Here is a 21,598-nt window from a genome sequence, read left to right as displayed (position 1 = left end):
GTCACTGCAGACCTGGGGCAGACTACGAGGGGCCGCGGGCCGTGACGGAGGTGTCCCCCCTCCCCAGCACTTGCGCCGCGTGGCCATGCAGCTTGGGACAGGACACGGCTGAGAGTGCAGACCGCTCCCCGTCCCACCCCGTCTCCCCCCTGGGAGCTGCTGCCCAGCCCCCCACCGGGTCCCCTTGGGTAGGCTGAGCAGGGTCTTCCGCAAGGGTCCCGATGGCCGGTCGCGGGTGGGGTGTGCTGTGGGTGTGCGTGGCGGCTGCCACCCTGCTGCACGCGGGAGGGCTGGCCCACGGCGACTGCTGGCTGATTGAGGGTGACAAGGGGTTCGTGTGGCTGGCCATCTGCAGCCAGAACCAGCCTCCCTACGAGGCCATCCCGCAGCAGATCAACAACACCATCGTGGATCTGCGGCTCAACGAGAACCGCATCCGCAGTGTGCAGTACGCCTCGCTGAGCCGCTTCGGCAACCTCACGTACCTCAACCTCACCAAGAACGAGATCGGCTACATCGAGGACGGCGCCTTCTCGGCCCAGTTCAACCTGCAGGTGTTGCAGCTGGGCTACAACCGGCTGCGCAACCTAACGGAGGGCATGCTGCGGGGCCTGAGCAAGCTGGAGTACCTGTACCTGCAGGCCAACCTCATCGAGGTGGTCATGGCCAGCGCCTTCTGGGAGTGTCCCAACATCGTCAACATCGACCTGTCCATGAACCGCATCCAGCAGCTGAGCAGCGGCACCTTCGTGGGCCTGGCCAAGCTGTCCGTGTGCGAGCTGTACAGCAACCCCTTCTACTGCTCCTGCGAGCTGCTGGGCTTCCTGCGCTGGCTGGCCGCCTTCACCAACGCCACGCAGACCTACGACCGCATGCAGTGCGAGTCGCCGCCCGTCTACTCCGGCTACTACCTGCTGGGCCAGGGCCGCCAGGGCCAGCGCAGCATCCTCAGCAAGCTGCAGTCTGTCTGCACGGAGGACTCCTACGGGGCCGCAGCCGAGGTGATGGGGCCCCGCCTGGTGCCAGGTCGCTCACAGCTGGGGCGCTCACCACCACCACCGCCACCACCCGAGCCCAGCGACACGCCCTGTGCCTACGACGAATGCTTCTCCGGCGACGGCACCACCCCCCTGGTGGCCACGCTGGCCACCCAGGCCGAGGCCCGTCCCCTCATTAAGGTCAAGCAGCTGACCCAGAACTCGGCCACCATCACCGTCCAGCTGCCCAGCCCCTTCAACCGCATGTACACGCTGGAGCAGTACAACAACAGCAAGCCCTCCACCGTGTCCAAGCTGACCCAGGCCCAGGAGGAGATCCGCCTGACCAACCTGTACACGCTCACCAACTACACCTACTGCGTGGTGTCCACCAGCTCCGGGACCCAGCACAACCACACATGCCTCACCATCTGCCTGCCCAAGCCGCCCAGCCCACCTGGGCCGGTGCCCAGCCCCTCCACGGCCACCCACTACATCATGACCATCCTGGGCTGCCTCTTCGGCATGGTGCTGGTGCTGGGTGCCGTGTACTACTGCCTGCGCAGGCGGAGGCGCCAGGAGGAAAAGCACAAGAAGGCAGCGGCAGCGGCGGCCGCCGGCAGCCTGAAGAAGACCATCATCGAGCTCAAGTATGGGCCAGAGATGGAGGCGCCTGGCCTGGCTCCGCTGTCCCAAGGCCCACTGCTGGGCCCTGAGGCTGTGACCCGCATCCCGTACCTGCCCGCCGCCACTGGCGAGGTGGAGCAGTACAAGCTGGTGGAGAGCGGAGAGACGCCCAAGGCCAGCAAGGGCAACTACATCGAGGTGCGCACGGGGGAGGCTCCGGAGCGCAGGGACTGCGAGCTGGGCCGGCAGGGCCCGGACAGCCAGAGCTCCGTGGCTGAGATCTCCACCATCGCCAAGGAGGTGGACAAAGTCAACCAGATCATCAACAACTGCATCGATGCGCTCAAGTCCGAGTCCACCGCCTTCCAGGGTGTCAAGTCCGGGGCTGTGTCCACAGCCGAGCCGCAGCTGGTGCTGCTGTCGGAGCCGCTGGCCGGCAAGCACAGCTTCCTGTCGCCCAGGTACAAGGACGCCTTCAGCCACGGCCTGCAGCGGCACCACAGCGTGGAGACGGCGCCGGGGCCCCCGCGGGCCAGCACCTCCTCCAGTGGCGGCTCCACACGCAGCCCGCGGGCCTTCCGGGCCGAGGCCTCAGGTGTGCACAAGGCGGCCGAGGCCAAGTACATCGAGAAGAGCTCACCAGCAGCCGACACCATCCTCACTGTGACGCCCGCGGCCGCCGTGCTGCGGGCAGAGGCCGAGAAGGGCCGGCAGTACGGCGAGCACCGGCACTCGTACCCCGGCTCGCACCCGGCCGAGCCCCCGGCACCGCCCCCGCCCCCGCCCGCCCACGAGGGCCTGGGTGGACGCAAGGCGTCCATCCTGGAGCCCCTGACCCGGCCGCGGCCCCGCGACCTGGCCTACTCGCAGCTGTCCCCACAGTACCACAACCTGAGCTACTCCTCCAGCCCCGAGTACACCTGCAGGGCCACCCAGAGCATCTGGGAGCGCTTCAGACTGAGCCGTCGGCGGCACAAGGACGAGGAGGAGTTCATGGCCGCCGGCCACGCCCTGCGCAAGAAGGTCCAGTTCGCCAAAGACGAGGATCTGCATGACATCCTGGACTACTGGAAGGGCGTGTCCGCCCAGCACAAGTCCTGAGCCCTCGGCCGGGCACCCCGTGCCTCGCCAGCCCTCCCCGAAACTCGTGATGCCCACTGGACCAAAAAGGATACAAGATCCACCGCAGCTATTTGTAACTCAGAGACTCTCACCGGGGAAACCCGACGCACGCGCACAACACAGGAAGGTCAGAGCCAGGCCCTGCGGACCGCGGGGAGGGGCCGTCAACCAGGCCCGGACAGGCGAGTGTCCTGAGGCGCAGCACCTGCGCTGAAGTGCGCTGGCCAGCAGACCGAGGGGGCAGCGCGCGTGCGCACACACACACACACGCACATACATGCACACACGCACGCACATACATGCACACACACGCACACACCACACACACATACACGCACCCATACACACACGCACAGAGGCACACGCACACACATGCACACCGGGGACTTCGGAAAACTGTGTCTTAGGGGTGGGGGTGGGGGATTTTTTTTTTTCATTATCTTTCCTCTTTTGACTCTTCTCTGCCTTTTCCCTTTTCCTCTTTCTCTTTCTTTTCTTCCTTTTTTAAAAAAAAAAATAATAAAAGTAAAATTCTTTACAAGATAAAACCCTTATCGTGGGGGGGCGTGGCCAACATGGTCGCCTCATATCCCTCCCCCCCGCGGGACCTCCCAGTCTGTGGTCTTCTGTGGACTCTCTGTCCAGCCCGTCTCTTCGTTGCCACCTCCGGAGGCCACCGCAGAGGGACAGAACAGATGCAAGGCGGAGCGGCCTCCAGGACCGTCCTGAAGCTGCGGACTTGGTGGGGAGGTGGAGGCCGTGCCTGTGGACGGGCGGGGTGGTGGAGGGGCTCGGCTGGGAAGCACTGTGCACCCCCAGCCCGGTCCCTGGTGTATACTCGAGTCGTTCCATTGTACAGAAAAATATTTCTATATTTGCAATGTTTGCTGTAAAATGAGAAAGAACAACAACAAAAAATGACTATGTCTACTAAAAAAATATCTGCAAAGGAAAAAAAAACCCAAATACCTGTTTGTACTGGGTTTTTACTTGCGATTCAGGGGAAGATTGGGGGCTTCTTTGATGTTTGATCGGGGCTGGTTTTGGGGTGGAGCAGCAGCTGGAGAGGGTGACCATGGTGGGGGGCTGCCTGTGGGGGAGCTGGGCAGCCCAGCTTGGTGGAGGAGAGTCCAGCAGCTTTGGGGGGAAGAGCCGCGTGAACAGGACAGGAACCAGCCAAGTGCTCAGAGGTGGCAGTGGGAGTGAGCAGGGCCAGGGCCCAGGGTGTGCAGCGGCTCCTGGGTACCTAGGCTGCTCCAGGGCCCTGTGTGTCTGGCTGAGGGAGTGTAAGTGGGCCTGGGTCTGCAGGAGTGTGACCTCAAGACAGGAGGGGGATGCGTCTGCATGGGGGCCCTGCGATGGCCAGAGCCCCCTCCTCGGATGGACCCCATGCTGAACTGGAGCCAGCCCTCAGCCCACCACCATGCCCTGCCACCCCCTTCTCCCCACTCACCCACACCCCTGTCTCCAGGCAGCCTGCTCTGGTGGAGCCTCTGCTGGGTGAATGAGTGGCCAGAGTCCACCTGGGAGGAACATGGGCTTATTTAGAACCATTAGAGGAGAGAGGAGAAAGTCCCTCCCTGAAGCTAACTCCACTACTTCTTGCTGCCAAGACCAGTTACCCCCCATCCTGCCCTCGGAGCTGAGCAAGACATGAAGACCGGCCTCCAGCCCTGAGTCCACCTGCATCAGCACAGATGGCCAGGAGCCTCATCTCCCAACCATGTTCCCCTATCTGGCTGGGAGACCCCTCCCCTGCTCTTCCTAAAGGCCCTGGCACGGGGCACCCACCCCTACCCCACTCCATCCAGGGTAAACCAGTCCCTATCTGAGTTTCTGACAAAGGCCCAGTAAATCAGGAGGCTTGGGCTGGACTGGGTCCTGGAGGCACCAGGACCCTGAGGACTCGAGGGCAGATCCACAGGGTGGAGGCAGGCCTGTGGACCTTGGAGAAAGATCTGGGCCCTAGCCTGATGCAGGGAGTGGGGAGGGCAGGCAGGGCTGGGGCTGGAGGAGCGGCGTCTGCTTGCAACCTCACGACGGCCGGAGTTCACCTTCTCTCGTAGCTGTTTCCAGCTTTAGGAACCTTTCTTAGACTGAGTAGAAGCCCCCCCCCCCCCAGCCGCAGGGTCAATCTCTGACCCCTGGGGAACCCGGAGCTGCAGACAGGGCCCCGCTGCCTGCCTCTAGGCTGGTCTGCCCCACCCTGCACCCAGGTGGGCCTGGCGTGGTCCCTAGTGTTGAGACATCTCGGTGGCCTCCAACCTGGGTGGGCTCGACAGGCACTCTGACACTGAGCTCCTCTGAGATGAGCCATTCCCTAGGACACTGCATGTCCCGGGCTTCTCTGTTTGAGCCCACAGCCCAGAGGTCAGGCCTCTGCAGAGACTTCCACCTCTGTGGCACCTCCTGAGCTCTGGGCGGCTCTGCACCCTCCTGCAGCATCTCTAGAGAATGGTGAGGGAGCCCAGGACCTGTCGATGGCTAAAGATGATGAGGCCACACCCAGGTGGTGAGGTCAGGAGCAGGGGAGGATCAAGGAATTTCAGGTGGAGGCCCAGAGAGAAGGGTCTGTCTTGCCCAAGGTCATGCAGCCACTCAGTGACAGTCCTGGTCATGGGACAGAAGAAGGTGGCCAGGCCTTTTCACTGAAAAGATAAAATACACTATTTATAGGGAGAAAGACACAGAATAGAGGTGCGGCAGCTGGCCAGGTAGGGCAGGTGTGTGAAGGGATGGCATGGAGAGCCGCCATCCAGCAGAACCAAGGGGACAGTGGGTGCCTGGGGGAGGATAAGGAAAAGGAGGGAAGTGGCAGGAGGGTGTGTGGTCCTCGGCAGTGGGAAGCCCAGCCAGCGGCCCAGCCTCCCAGGAGGACCAGGGCTGGCAGCTGGCTCCACACTGGGCACCTGCCTGGTGCCCGGTCACCATGCCATCACTTGGAGGAGGTCAGAGGGTGCTGATGAGGCATCCAGGAGCGCACACACATTCATTAAGCACCTACTATGTGCCAGGCTCTGTGGGGGGCACAGGAGGGGTGTACAACCCAGCCCCAGGGCCACAGGCCTGGACAGCACCAGGGTGGGGTAAGAACAGGGCACCTGGGAGGCCAAGCAGGAGGCCAAACCCCAGGTCTTCTCTGTCTTCAGGAAAGCTGCAGAGCATGGAAACAGAAAACCCGAGGTGCTGTTCCTGAGGTTTAACCATTCACTCAGCATGCAATTACAGAGCCCCTACTGTGTACCAGGTATGCTCGAGGCAGCAGGGAGAGGGAGCACTCTCATGCCCTGCCCAGGAGAGTGCTGACGCCCAAATAGAATAAACCGAGGGGGTTTCCCTCCAAAGGGCCATTTCCAGAAAGGGTATAGGGACCACGGCATGTGGCAGCCATGTTGACGGCACCCTGGGGCAAAGGGAGGAAGCAGACACAGAAGGAGAGAGAGGCCACAGGGCCCTGGAGAGGACCTGAGAGGAGAGCCAGCTGGCCGGGCAGGAGGCACCTGCCTGCCTCGCTCCCCTCCCTCCGCCCTCTCCAGCCACCAACCTGCACCTGTTGGGCCCCCCTGGCCAAATGGCCTGGGAACCTGGAGGTGGGGAGCCCAGCCACGGAGGGCACAGAGAGCAAACCAAGCAGGACTGGGGAGGCTGAGGCCGAGGGGAGGCTGAGGCCGAGGGGAGGCCCAGCACAGGCCTGGGAAAGGGGCATGTCTCCCAGACAACGTATGCAAAGGCGAGGCACGGAAGGAGCTGTCACATCCTTTGGGGACAAGGATGCTTCTCAGGGAAGGGGATTGCTTACAGACTTGAAGGACAAGCAGGAGCCCACAGAGCAGAGGTGGGAGCTGGGAGTCAGGGAAGGGGCTTGTGCCAGAGGGGGCTGCGGGGACAGGGCCAGAGTGTGATGCCTGCCCCCTGTGCCTGGGAACCCGGCCGGCAGCAGGGCACGTAGGAAGGTGGGCGTGGCCAAGCTCCAGGCCCGCTTTGCAAGTGTGAAGAGATCAGAGTCGGGCTTTGGGCGCCCATTTTAAAGAATAATAACTTTTATTGATTTCTCTTATCTCCAAAGCAATCCTTTTATTACATAAACTTTAGAAATAGTCAAACACAAAGGAGAAAATGGAAACATGAGACTCAGTCTCACCACCCTGAGACAATCGTGGCAGTATGTTGGTATCTGCCCTGGGAGCGCTCCTCTAAAAATGCAGCCGACTCAGGACCATGGTGACCACGGATCTCTCTAGCCGTGTGCCTCGGCTCCCCTTGGTGGGGAGTGGGGTGTGGTGTAGGAAGATGGGAGAGATGATGGACATCTGCAAACCCCTGTGCAGAAGTGAGTGCCAACGATGCTAGACAGGAGTGTGGCCTTGCAGGGTACCATGGACAGCTCCTCCTTCTCAACAGGAGATCCCCACTGGAGCCAGCTTGGGACCTGGAGCTCTCCTGGTCACTGCCACATGGCCAGCTCCTAATCATTCCAATGTCTTGCTTTTTTTTTTTTTTTTTTTTAACTGTACCAGGGATTGAACCCAGGGGCACTTACCCCCTGAGCCATATCCTCATATCCCCAGCCCTTTTTATTTTTTGATTTTGAGTCAGGGCCTCACTACGTTGCTTAGGACCTAACTAAGTTGCTGAGGCTGACCTCAAACTTGTGATCCTCCTGCCTCAGCCTCCCAAGCTGCTGGGATTACAGGAGTGTGCCATCACCGTGCCTGGCTTGTCCTGCCTTTTTGTTCCACTTTCTGAGATGACTTTATTTTTTAATTTGAAACAGAGTTACAGAAAATTCCCCAGCGTCCCCCAGTGGTAACCTCTTACACAAGCTTAGTACCCTACCAAAACCAAGAAGTTGATTGGCGCAGGGTACAATTCTGTTCCCTGAGCTACCAGGCTCTTTCAGTTTCCAATAGCTTTTCTAGGCGTGTGTGCATGTGTGTGTGTGTGTGTGTGTGTGTGTGTGTGTGTGTGTGTGTGTTTGCATGCATGTTCCTTTGCAAATATCTCTCATGAACATGTGTAATCATCACTGCAATTGAGATACAGAGGGGACAATGGCCCATCACCACACAGATCTCAGACTCCCCTTGGATCTGCTCCTTGACCACCCCTTCCCTCAACTCTCACTTCTCTGCTCTGTTATGAAAAGTCATCACACACTAGTAACCTTAGTGGGCTTCCCCCACTAAGCAGAGGTCCTGGGGACCCTTGGGGGCTGTTGCTTGTGTCAAGAGTTTCTTCCTTTTTATTGCTGAGTACTCGTGCACTGGGAGGGACGGATGGAGCAGTTGGTTTCACCACTGAAGGATGCCTGGGTTGTTTCCAGGTTGGGGTGACTACAGATAAAGCTGCAAGAAAATCCATGAGCAGGGTTTTGGGTGAATTTAGAATTTCACTCCTCTGGGCTTGAATGCTCAGGAGTGCAATTACTGGGCTGTTTTTAATTTTGGTTTCCTCATGTTCATTGCTAGGAGAGAGAAGTGGGAATGACTTTTATGTGTTAATCCTGTAGCTTTGACCTTGCTCAATTCACTTATGAGTAATGTCTCTTTTTGTACCTGATAATTTCCTTTGCTCTCAAGTTTATATTATCTGGTATTAATACATCCGTTGCCTGCCTTTTAAAAATATTAACAGTTGCATGGTTATATTTTACGATTCTTTTATTTTCAACCTGCCTGTGAAATAAGTTTCCTGTAGGTCACATATAATTGGGAAAGAGGGCTAGATATGGTGATAGGCACACGCTTGTAATCCCAGTGGCTCAGGAGGCCGAGGCAGGAGGATCGCAAGTTCAAAGCCAGACTCAGCAACTTAGTAAGGCTGTAAGCAACTCAGTGAGACCCTGACTCTAAATAAAATATAAAAAAGGGGAATCGCATGGAAATGGAAGGCGATCCTCAGGGTTATACAAAATGACATATAAGAGGAAAGGAGGGGTAAGACAAGATAATTCAAATGGAAGAAGTGATTTACAGTAGAAGGGGTAGAGAGAGAAAAGGGGAGGGGAGGGGAGGGGAGGGGGGATAGTAGAGAATAATACAGACAGCAGAATACATCAGACACTAGAAAGGCAATATGTCAATCAATGGAAGGGTAACTGATGTGATACAGCAATCTGTATACGGGATAAAATTGGGAGTTCATAACTCATTTGAATCAAACTGTGAAATATGATGTATGAGGAACTATGTAATGTTTTGAATGACCAACAATAAAAAAAAAAAAAAAAAGGGCTGGGGATGTGGCTCAGTGGCTAAATCCCTTGGGTTCAATCCCTAGTACTAAAAAAATAAATAAATAAATAACGAGGAAAGATGATTATTTATTTATTTATTTATTTATTTATTTATTTATTTATTTATTTATTTACATTTGGTGCCAGAGATTAAATCCAGAGGCATTTAACCCCTGAACCATCCCCAGCCCTTTTTATTTTTTATTTAATTTTTAATTTTTAATTTCGAGACAGGGTCTTGCTAAGTTGATGAGGACCTCTCTAAGTTGCTGAGGCTGGCCTTGAATTTGCAATCCTCCTGCCTCAGCCTCCTGAACCCTGTTTTTAATTTTTGAAGTCCGCTCTGTTAATCTCTTTTAATTAGTATATTTGGAACTTTAAAATTTAAAGTAATTATTGACGTGTTAGGATTTAAGCCAGATGTTTGTTTTCTATTCTCTGTTTTTTCTTCCCCTTTTCTTGCCTTCTTTCCTTGAACATTTTTCACAACTCAGTTGTCACTGATGTATGGTGCTTTGAGCTTATCTCACTGTTGGCTTTTGGTGGCAGCTATAGCTATTGTAATACATGTAACATAATAGTTTGTCTTATAAGTGGTGCCAAGGACCTAACCCAGATACCTTCCACGAGCTAGGAAGCACTCTACCACTGAGCTGCAGCCCCAGCCCAATAAAGCTTTTAAAGAATTTAAGAATAATCCTTCCTTCCAAGATGGAGGCTTCCTTCATCTGAGAGAGTCTTTCCCCCCCCCACATCCCTGAAGGGTAATTTTGCTTGACCTAGAACTCAGGGTTGAAAATGCTTGCTCGGTCTTCCATGAATTCAGATGAAAATTCTGCTGTTATTTGAATTGTTATTTCCCTGTAAGGAATGTATTATTTCTCTCTAGCTGCTCTCACTATTATTTCTTTGTCTTTAGTTTTCAGAAGTTTGATTATTTTGTTTTTTGTTTTTTTTTTTTTGGAACTAGGGAAACAGTTTAATTATGATATGCCTTGACATGAGTTTTTTTAGTTTTAATTTGGAGTGTGCCCAGCTTTTTGAATCTGCAGATTTATGCATTAATTTTCATGAAATTTAGAAAATGTTTTGACATCTAAAATTTTTAGCCATTTTTCAGTCCCATGCTCTCTGTCTTCTCCTTCTGAGACTCTGTTGATGCAAATGTTAGATCTTTTGTTATTGTTTCATGGATCTCTAAGAAGTTATCTCTAGGTCTATCTTTTCTCTGTTGTTAAGATTGAGTTATTTTTATCTATTTTTTTTCTCTATTGTTCAGATTGAGTAATTGTGTGTGTGTGTGTGTGTGTGTGTGTGTGGTGCTGGATATTGAACTCAGGGCCTTGTGCATGCAAGGCAAGCCCTCTACCAACTGAGCTATATTCCCAGCCCAGATTGAGTAATTTTTATAAACTGTCTTTAGGTTTGCTGACTTATCTATTTTTTTTTTCAAATTACTATTCAGTTTGTTCAGTGAATTTTAAATTTTTGGCTATTGTATTTTTCAGTGTTTATCATTTTCTTTTGATTCTTCTTTATACCTTCTATTTCTTACTTGATACTTTCTATATTTTTTTATTTGTTTCAAGAGTGTTCGTAATTGCTTGTTGAAGCATTCTTGATGATTGCTGCTCTGGAATGTCTCAGATGGTTTCAACATCTGAGTCGTCTCAGTGTTGGCTTCTATTGATTATCTTTTCTCATGCAAGATGGGATTTTTTTCAGGTTTTTAAGATGATGAGTGATTTTTTTATATCTGTATAATTTATGTTCTTTGAAAGTTTTTTTCTTTTTTTAGCATGCAAAGAAAAACCCAGTAATAGTCGTAATCCTTAGTGACTGGGATAATATAGAATTGGCCAATCAAAAAAATTACAGCCCACCTGGCAAAAATGTGAACTGTAAACAACCAGGCCATCTGTACCAGTTCAGATAGTCTAACTGGTAGCACTAGAAAAAAAAATCTTTTTTAGCTCTCTGAAAATATTTGTTGTAATTTTGATTATAATTTAAAATGAGTTATTTTCCTGTTCACTTTAGTTTTTACCATTTGCTACAATTCTCAGCTGTCTGGTGTGTCTTGTCTCCATTTATATTTTGAAGGAATGTCTCAGGACACTCATTGGGCTCTCTTGTGCCCACGCAAGATTTGCTGATTTGGGAGCCACATAGATGATCTGTCAGGGTGGGTTTTTTTTTTTTTAAGGGGCTGGTTATCAGGGATTGAACTCAGGAGCACTCCATCACTGAGCCACATCCCCAGCCCTATTTTGTATTTTATTTAGAGACAGGGTCTCCCTGAGTTGCTTAGCACCTCATCATTGCTAAGACTGGCTTTGAACTCTTGATCCTCCTGCTTCAGCCTCCCAAGCTGCTGGGATTACAGGCATGCGCCACCGCACCTGGCTGGCAGGGCGTTTTTAATGGAGACATAACTGTTAGTTTTCACATGTGAACAGTTTCTCCAAAAAAATGATTCCTCAAATTTCCTGAGTTTCTCTATCTGGGATACGAGTAGGCAAGGGTACAGACAGGCATCTTATTGATTCTGGAAAGAGCTTTCACTTGATCTCTGTTTTTAGTATGGGATTCTCACCTCCAGTCATGCCAGACATTCCTAAGTTCAAATTTCTGTGGTTCTTCCTCTCTTGGGACCAAGCTCCTAAACAAGAGAGTTGCCTGTGGCTCTGCTTCTTAACTAGTGGAATCAAGGCAGCCTTCTGATCTGTAGCCCAGGATTTGTGCTGTGTGTGATGAATATCTTCTCCCCCGGGCATCTAGAAGGGTGCTTCTGGGAACCACCCCTGGGAGACTGAGAAAAAGGTCCCTCAAATTACTTTCTTGTCCAGAACATCAGTGGAGAAGGGCTGTGGCGGAGCCTGACCTGCCTCAGGCCAAGGGAGGGGGGCTTCTATACTGTTGTTAGTTGGTCATTGACCCCGAGCTGGTCCAGGGTGAGGAGCACGCGTCTCAAACACCTCCATGAGAGGTGGGGGTGGGGGGTCCACTACGGTTGGTCCTCCAGCGAAGGCTGTGGGGTGGTGTTTGCAGCAGTGTCTTGGAGGTGTGCACCCCAGAGGGGGAAGGACCCAGGGCCTCAGGGTGTGCACCAGCGGCCTCGGGTACAGATGGCCCTCCCACCGCTCAGAGCACTTGCTTCTGACGCTGGTTTCCCTAGTCGACCCAGCTCCACCGGAGTGCCTGGGGACGATCTGAGAACACCCAGGGGAGGAGGCGTTAGTTCCCAGTGGGGGTACACCCCGCAATGTAACCGGTGCTCACAGCGCCCCCTCCACTACCTCCTTTAGATCTGGCCACTTCCCCTGGTCCAGGTGGCTCACCGGATGGGTAATTCAGACCCTCATCCTAGGGAGGTGAGCCCCGTCAGAACGCCTTGTCCGACTCTTGCTGCCCACTGTGTCATTTACGTTGAAACTGGGCATGGCAGTACTGAGATGCCCCCATGTCACCTGAGTGCCCCTGTTCCTCCTATCTCCATAGTACACCAGCCACCCCACCTCCCATTGCCAATCACTGTCCATGACTCTTGCCACTATGGTGACAGCTTTCTTTGTCTCTTTCTATCTTGGTAAAAGGCATCCAAAGTCAACAGGGGGCACAGTTGAAATTTCCTGGGATCCTTGTGTGTCCCTGTGGGGAAACGCTTGCATCAGGGAGCAGGAATCTTTGTCCTTTGGGGACTTATACTGTGAGGACAGAAAGCAAATGTCCCCTGTGGGTGTCCCTAGCTGTCACAGGCAGTGGGTCACCCCGCCTTCCCCTGCTTCTCTTCTGTCTTCTCTTTATGGGACAGCGGCACCGTCCAATGGGTGTCGTGTTAGGGTACCTGCCACACACTGGGGGACACCCCCCTCCTCACAGTGTGTGGTCACCAAGTAGGTCCCTGTTGTATCTTCACAAGATGACCAGCCACTCTCTCGTCACACCCTCTCAGGCGGGCAGTGCTGGATGGTGCGGGCTGTGGCAGGATCCGTGGCTCCCCGGCTGCAGGCCACTGGCCCACCTCCTTGCACCCACAGCACGGTTACGTGGGCTTCCCCGTTAGTGAGTCAGACACCGTGTGAGCTCTGGACTTGGTGCTGGTGAGTCACTGCTGGGAAAATGGCCACCTAGACCCCAAATATGGATCTGCCCTGGTCCAGAGGAGCCCAGGGTGGAAGGAGCCCCATGTAACTAGCTGGCCACCAAGTTGGTTGGTCTGAGATGGTCCCTGCCAGTGGTCTGCAGAAGCTCAGTTAGCTTCATAAAGGGGTCTCGTTTCCTGCCACCAGAACCTGCATAGGGTGACTGAGGATACGGCTGTGTCCCTGGCCTGGTGTCCCTCGCCTGCGTCAGAGGCTCTGGTAGGTGCTGAGTGTGATATGGACACGCGGTGTCTACTGCCATCCGTCCATCTGTGCCTCTTCCAAAGATCTGTGTCCCCAGTCTTCCAACCTTGTCCCTTCCACTCCCACCCAACCAGCTACGTCATCTGCCACTGTGTGGAGTCCAAGTCCACCTCCAGGGTCTCCTCAGCACTGTCCTCGGTCAGCTCCACGTTGGACCAGACGGGCTGCTGCTGGGTCGACACCATCTCCGGGCTCAGTGGGTTTCTCGTCACTGGCTCCTGGTGGCAGCTCTTTCTACAGTAGAGCCACCACCTCCCACAGGGAGAAGAAGCGAGGCCTACCAGGCCTGGCCCAGCCAGCAGCTGCCTTTGGGAATTTGTACATCATTCTCCGCCACAGTGTAGCCTCGCTCCAGCGCTGTGCTATCTGCCTTGGGACGGCCTGGTGTCCTGCACAGTGTGCCCACCTGCCACCAGCGCCTCCAAGCTTTCAGCTTGGCATAAGCTACTGAGTTCACAGCAGCTGGGAAACAGAGAGAGAGAGAGAGAGAGAGAGGTGGAGGGAGGGAGAGGACACACATGCACAAGGAGCAGGGACAAAATATAAACCCAAAGGCCCCAGAAACCTCTTTCCTCTGGTCATTCTCCTCCCAGTTGGTCCATTCAAATTATCAATCCATCCTGGGAAGTGATAGCAGCCAGATTCTATTGCTATATTGGGTGCATGTATGAAAATGTAGTAACAAGTCCCACCATTATGTGCAACTATGATGCACCAATAAAAAAAAATGTGTAAAAAACAAATTATTAATCCATCAAGTGGGCTCATGCCGTGATTAGGTGACGGCCCTCATGATTTGTGCGTCTCACCTCCCACATGAACACAGGAGCTCTGGGGCCACCTCCTATCCAAACCATGACACCCTGTGGTAGAGGCGTCCCCCGGGCCCCCCCACGGCTCAAGGCTGCCGAGCCTCACCTCCCTTCCTTTCTGGCAGCGGAAGCAGAGGGTGCCATCAGTGTTCCTCTTGGCAGGAAACGGCCCAGCAGCCCCAGACCTTAGGCCTCAGCCCCTCCGCTGTGGCACGGCCACCCGGAATCTCTGTAGGAGTCCCCGTCACTCCTTGCTTCTCAGGTCCATTGATGTCAGGATGTTCTGTGGGGTCCACCAAGTCCCTGCTGACCACCCTGACAGGCTAAGGTCGCCCTGGGGCGAGACAGTAACTGGAGTCATCCATCCCAGGGGGGGTGGACGGCTTCTCACCTTCCTCCCTGCGTTCTGTGAGGCAGAGGCTGTTGGTCTGTCCGGTAAAGGCAGGTCACACAGCAGTTCCAACAGGGATTCCACTCCACTAGAGCTGTCCTCGGCCACAGCCCACTGGTCTTGTGACTGGTGAGTCCCATGGGAGAATCACAGGGCCCCACTGTCCCCGCCTCCGTGGGTCTTTGGGGATGGCAGCTCCCCACCCCCACAGTGGCCTTTGTGATCGGTGTCTTGGTTACGGGATCCTCTTCCTGCTTCCTCAGTGACACTTACCCCCTGGTCAAGGATCTCTGTGTGACCATCCAGTTACTGAGAATGTCCATCCCAGGGACACGAGGAGGAGGAGGAGGAGGACCTATTGGTTCCCTGAGGAGACAAACGTGGACCGCCATTAGGGGCTGAGCTGGGTCCTTCCAAACTCACCTCCTGAAGCCCTGCCCTGTTTCCTGTATTTGGAAACAGCGTGTTCTAGTCAGCTTTTTGTCACTGTGGCCAAAAGACCTGACAAGAAAAATGCAGGGGGGGGGGGAGTTTATTTTGGCTCAGAGCTTCAGAGATTCACTCCACGGTTGGCCGACTCCATAGCTCTGGGCCGAGGTGATGCCGAGCATCATGGCAGAGGGGAGCGGAGGAGGAAAGCAGCTCAGGACATGGCAGGAAGGAAAGAGAGGGAGCTCTTGCTCACCAAGGAACAAACAGACACCCCAAAGACATGCCCCCAGGGTCCCACCTCCCCCAGCCACTCTCCCCCTGCCTAGAGTTACCACCCAGTTAATCCATGTCGGTGTATTAATTAACATTCCTGCATTACCTGGTGTGTCTTGTCCTCTCAGGTATTTTGACAGGAGACTTTGAGGGACATCTCATATGCAAACCATAACACAGGGCCCCTCCCCCCTTTTTTTTCCTTTCTGGTACTGGAAAGGGAACGCAGGCCCTCAAGCATGCTAGGCAAACACTCTATCATGAGCTACACTCAAACCTTTTTATTTTATTTTTTTGGTGGTGGTACTGGGGGTTGAACCCAGGGACATGAACAACAGAGCCACATCCCCAGGCCTTATTATTTCTTCTCTGAGACAGAGTCTCGCTAAGTTGCTGAGACTGGCCTTGAACTTGCCTCTGGGATTACAGGTGTGCACCACTGGACCCGGCTGCAGACAGGGCCTTTAAAGGAGTGATCAAGGTAAAGTGAAGGGCTGGGGTGCAGTTCAGGGGTACAGCACTTGCCTAGCATGCACAGGTAACACGAGGTCACGGGGGGAGGCCCTAATCCAATGTGACGGAGGTTCTGAAAAAAAGAAATTGACACAGACACAGAGAATGGTCCTGGGAGAAGACGAGCCACGGAGGGCAGCCTCAGGAGGCACCTGACCTGCTGCTCCTTGATCTGGGACTCCGGCCTCCAGGACATGAAGAAGACGTTTCTGTGGTCACCAAGTCTGTGCTGCTTGCTACAGAGCCTGAGCAAATGAGGACAGTCAAGGCCTGCTCAGGCCTGGCCTCGATGCTCCACGTGGACAGGGGGGCCAGGAGGCCCTGTGGCTCCGGGCAGTTGATATCGGCTTGGATTCCATCCCAGGTCTCTTGAAAGGTCCCACAGTGAACTATGACCCAGGAAAGCATCCACAGCACCTCTCCGGACCCGCAGGGGAAACACCGGCTGCACAACTTGCTTTGGTATCACAGCGTCCTGTTCCTTCTCACTTAGATCTGGCTCTGAGAACTGGCTCTGGTCTGGCATGTGGGCCAAAGACCACTGTGGCTGCCCACCCTTCCTGCCCCAAGGGGCAACCTGTCCTGTAGGCCAGGCCCCCCGGCTTCCTTCTTGACCCTGCTGGCTAAGGCTTCCACGTGGTCTCTGCATTTCCAAAATCCCACCACCCCATTTGGCTCCTGGCAGCTGCCTTCTGACTCTGTCCCCTACCCAGGGCCCTGGCTCAGGGGAGGCTCCTCTGCAGGACAGGGGTGCAGCCCGGGCTCCTGGTTCCTGGAGCAGCCTCCTGACTTTGCCCACTACAGAGGACCTCAATCCCCGGCCACACTGGCATAACCAAGTCTGGTGTTTATTTAAGTACATGTTGTTTTTTCTAAGCCTCCAAGTACCAGGCCTCCTCTGGGAATGCGTCGGATCCCTGCCTGGGCATTAAATCCTGGGACGTGAGCATGGTGTGCAAGGGCTCTCCTGGGCCCTGCAAGTGGGCAGTGGGCACATTCTGGGATCCTCTGGGGTGTGGCCTATTCTTCATCTTAGCATAAGACTTGCCCCCAAAACACACATAGGCCTTGACCCTGGTTACTGGCCAGGAGGGGCAGCAGTCTCCCTGGACCCATGTCTAGAAACCACCCCTCCCCACACACACACTAAATCCTCATCCACGCTCCCGCCAGCTCTGGGACCCAAGCTCTTGCCCATTGATCTGCTATCTGTCCCTCTGTTCAGATCCCCCGCCGTTCGGAGTTAGCTTTGCCGGTGATGCATTTAACATCTGATAGGGTGAGCTTATCAGAGATCATTATTCTTTTATATTTTCAAATTTTTGTTGGCTGTTCTCTCCCATACATCCTTCCAGAAGAACATTAGAATCGCTGTATCACATTCCAGAAGTCTTGCTGGGCTTTTGTATGGGGTGGCTTTGAATTTATAGACAAACTTGGAGGAAAATTACATCTTTACAATATTAAGTCTTCCAGTGCAGCAGCATCGTAACTCTCGCCTTTTATTCAAAGTCTTTTTTTATATGCCCCCGGGGAGGGAAACGCTCCTTTCTTTTTTCCCTGTGTGCTGCGCGTGCGCAGGCCCCTGCCAAGTGCCATCTGCCCAGCCACCGTTTCCCTTGTCCTTTCTCCTGGGCTGAGGGCTTCCCCTTCCCAGTGTCCCCAGAGGAGCCATCCCCACCAGAAGGCAGACATGTGTCCTGCCCCCAAGTAGGAAAAATCAATGAAAACTCAGGGTCCCCTGGCCACAGTGACTGTCCAGGCATGACCCAGGCAAGATCTTAGGTCCCTTCATGACGTTTGACATGTGGAGCTGGACAGAAAGAGCCTCCCTTCCTCTGGGATCACCGCATGAACCAACAATTGGGCTCTGGGAGTCAGCCTGAAACTGGGAGCCCCCCGCCCCAGGGACAAGGGGCAATTATGCTTCTGGGTCTTGGCTCATGGCTGCACAGCCCCTCCAGCCATCTCCAACTGTGTCAACTTCCCATTGCTAGGGTCAGGGTGCCCTGTTCGTGTTCTTTTTATTTGGGGGGTGGGGTGTACAGGGGGTTGAACCCAGGGGCCCTCAACCCCTGACCCACATCCCCAGCCCTATTTTATATTTTCTTTAGAGACAGGGTCTCACTGAGTTGCTTAGCACCTTGCCATTGCTGAGGCTGGCTTTGAACTTGAGATCCTCCTGCCTCAGCCTCCAGAGCCACTGGGATCACAGGCCTGAGCCATCGCACCCGTCTGTTCACGTTCTCTTGAATGGGTGCAGTAACTCGTCTCAGGGCAAAGTACTGGAGTCAGGCACATTGGAAGCCACATGGTGCCCCTACTCTGTGAGTGACCAACAAAAGGAAGTCCCTCTTTCATTCTGTGGGGCCAGCCTGACACTCTTGCGGGGGCTGCACCCTGCTTCTCAAGTGGGCAAGCTTTCTCTGAGTGACTCGGAATCACCAGGAATTATGGGTCCCCAAGAGTCCTCAGGAGACTGGGTGTCTCAATCCTTGATGGGGCTTCACCAGGCTGAGCTGAGGGTGGGGTGGGGGTGGGGTGTGACCAGGAGTGTGCAGGACCACCAAGGGCATGGGGGGCACCGTGGTACTGTCCGCCTGGCCCCCCCTCCTGCCCTCCGCTTCCCACACAGATCTCCCCATGTGTTTCAGGGGTGCACGTGTCCAAGGTTTGGCCAACCAGAACATTCCATGCCAATCTCCAACAAGTCCCTCCTCTGTAAGCCTGAAACAGATAGTCAAAATGGTCAGAAAAGAGATGCAGCTGCAGACATTTTCTTTTATTGAACTTTATGTAATTTTACCCGTCAAAAAACAGGTGAATTTTTATAAAATTATCTTCAAAGATGCCATTTGGGCAACTTCTTTACTGTCTCAATTTGTTCTTTAGTTTTAGAACCAAACTTAATAATCAAGAATAAATTTCACATTAAAAATATTAGGTACATCTAGTAAAATACTTTTTATTTTACTAGGTGAAAATTAAATACTAAAATATTATCAATAAATATTTTTATTTTGCTAGATAAAAATAAAATATACTAATTGTAATTTTTATTTGGTTTGTATTTACTAAACCATAATAGTATACTTTGCAATTTACACTCTGTTTTCAATTTTATTTTCTTTTAAATTTTTTTTAATTTTTTTTTTTTTGTACCAGGGATTGAACCCTGGGGTGCTTAACCACTGAGCCACATCCCCAGCCCTTTTTAGCTTTTTATTTAGAGAGAGGGTTTATGCTAAGTTGCTCGGGCTGGCTTTGGACTTGTGATCCTCCTGTCTCAGCCTCCAGAGTTGCTGGGATTATAGGTGTGTGCCAAGGCACCGGGCTCACCCTAATTCTTACTGTCACAATATTGCTACAATATTGCTACAGCTGGACTACTTAAGTCTTAGGCACCCCTCAATGGGGTTTATTTTTGATTATTTTAATTAGACATAAACACGGTGTCAGCAAGTCTATGCTGTGGTCTGCTATGTGAATATACGTCAGTGTATTGGTTCATTCATCTGTTAATGAACATGGAGGCACTTCTGCTCCTGGGCACGGTGCTGTTGGGGCCCTTTCCGACCCAAATCCTGGCTCAATGTGGGCGCTTCTCAGGATTGTACCCAAGGGGACAGAACCACTGGTCCAAGTTGCATCCTGGTGCCCCCTTGAAAGGGCCTTCAGAGCAGGAGCGTGTCTGCCACCCCCTCCTTGCTGGGACTTGACATGGCCCCACGTGATCATGTCTGCCCGTGGCGTGTGCAGATGGGTGCCCACCTACATTCACACTCACAGTCCCTGGGTGCTGAGGGGACAGAGCGTTCTGGGCTGTGAGAAGCTGTCCCATGCTATTTTTCTGTTTTCCTGCCATTTTTTTCTTCAGTTGCATGCATGGTGAAGATCATCCGTGCATGAACTTTGTTTTACCTTCTTTTCTTCTTCTTCTGTTTTTACATTTTATTTATTTATTTATTTTTATGTGGTGCTGAGGATCGAACCCAGTGCCTCCCACGTGCCAGGCAAGTGCTCCACCCCTGAGCCACAACCCCAGCCCTGCTTTGCCTTCTTGACATTGGCCTTTGGTGGGTAGGAATTTTTACTCTTGTTTTTAACATTTTCAACATGTTTATTTCTCTCTTTGGTGTGTCTGTAGTGTCACGGTGCACTTTTTGTGCTTTGTGCTTTTCATATCTCCGTTTTGTGCCTTCGTTTCTGTTTTTGGTATGAGGTCAATTATTGAATGCCGTTGTGTTTGTCAGTTTTCCAATACTGTAGCAAGATACCTGAGATGATCAAAACCTGAGGAAAGGTTTTTGTGGGATCATAATTTGGAAGACTTCAGACCATGGTCAACTGAGCAGTTACTTTGGACCCGTGGTAAGGCAGGACATCAGGATGGGAGCACATGGTGGAGCAAAATTCACTTCGTGGTCCCTGGGAAGAGAGAGAGAGAGAGAAAGAGAGAGAGAGAGAGAGAGAGAGAGAGAGAAGGGGTTGGGGTCCCAACATCCCTTTTGAGGATATGCCCCCAATGACCTAAACCTCCCATTAGGCTCCACCTCTTAAAGGTCCACCACCTCCAAATAGCGCCAAGTTGGAGACCAAGACTTCAAGACACTGGGGGACATTTCAGATCCCACCCATAGCCCCATCCTTCCTCCACCATTTAGGGATAACAACTGTGCCAGGACCCCTTGATGCGCAGTCCTTTATTCCCTTTGCATTTAAGACCACACAGCGTGTGCGCAAGCACATCCACACTGCCCCCTGACCTGGGTGACATCTAGCCTCGCCCTGTCAATGCCGCGTGGCCTTCATGACTATTGAATTACAATCTCGATCACCCAGGGGGAGGAATCTGCTTCTTCAAGAGCACTTGGTCATTCCAGACCCTTTCTTTTCAGGCTCTAGAATCTGTCAGGTTTCAAGAAGATTCTGGGTGTTCTGCCAGAGATTCACCCGACAACGTGGCCGAGGCTGTGGCTAAGGGGATGTTCTCGTGTTTTGCTTTGTCAAGCAGGTTTATTACGGATAGATGTGCGCTACTTTAAAAAAAAATGCCTTTCCTTCACCTGTTGAGTTGGCCAAAGATCTTTCTCCTTTATTGTTTTGATGGAGAAATGTGTCAATATGCTTCCTGAGGTTGAAGCACCCTTTCCGTCCAGGGATCAACGTGATTTGGACACAAAGGGTTTTATATATTCCCATAATTGTCTTATCACACTGTGACCCAGTTATATATATATAAAGCCCCTTAGGACCCAATGTACATGTCTACACACACGTGTGCTATTCCATGGCTGGGATGGTTTTAGCACTTTGCCTATATAGTTATTAGAGAGATTGCTATTAATTTTCCTTTCTCTCGCTGTCTTTGTCTATGTGAGCAAACAGATTTTGTAATCGCCCCGGAATTAGTAGGGAGAGTCTTCTTTTGTTCTCTTTTGTGGGGACTTTGAATAAGATGGGAATTGTCTCTGCCTGGAATGTTTTGCTGTAGCACTTGGCCGTAAAACAAGCTGAGACTAGTTTTTATATTGTGGGAAGAGTTCTAAGATATTGATTCAATTGTGTTGTTGTGATAGTACGAATCAGGTTGTTCCCTTTGAATCTGACTTGGGAATTTGTATTTTCCTAGGAGTCCGTCGTTTTCATCTCTATTTCCACATTTATTTACAAAAAAGGAGTTCGTAATCTTCCTGTATTCATTTTCTGTCTGAGCGTGGCTGTTGTCTGCGGGAAGGCCCACTCCCTTTTCAAACCTAAAGCTCATCGCTGTTTTCTGTACTTTTCGCTAACTGATTAGCCCTGCT

General features: G+C 52.6%; 1 protein-coding gene across 1 annotated transcript; it reads left to right on the top strand.

Moving 5' to 3' along the window:
- The first annotated feature begins 221 nt into the window (after window positions 1–221).
- Window positions 222–2,705, top strand: Elfn1 (extracellular leucine rich repeat and fibronectin type III domain containing 1). The gene has a single exon (XM_026405722.2). The coding sequence runs from the start codon at window positions 222–224 to the stop codon at window positions 2,703–2,705; it is 2,484 nt and encodes an 827-aa protein (XP_026261507.2).
- The last annotated feature ends 18,893 nt before the right edge of the window (window positions 2,706–21,598 follow it).

Source organism: Urocitellus parryii, chromosome 9 (assembly GCF_045843805.1).
Source record: "Urocitellus parryii isolate mUroPar1 chromosome 9, mUroPar1.hap1, whole genome shotgun sequence".
Lineage (NCBI taxonomy): Eukaryota > Metazoa > Chordata > Mammalia > Rodentia > Sciuridae > Urocitellus > Urocitellus parryii.
The sequence above is the reverse complement of the archived record's forward strand: the minus strand, read 5'-3'. Positions and strand labels throughout refer to the sequence as shown.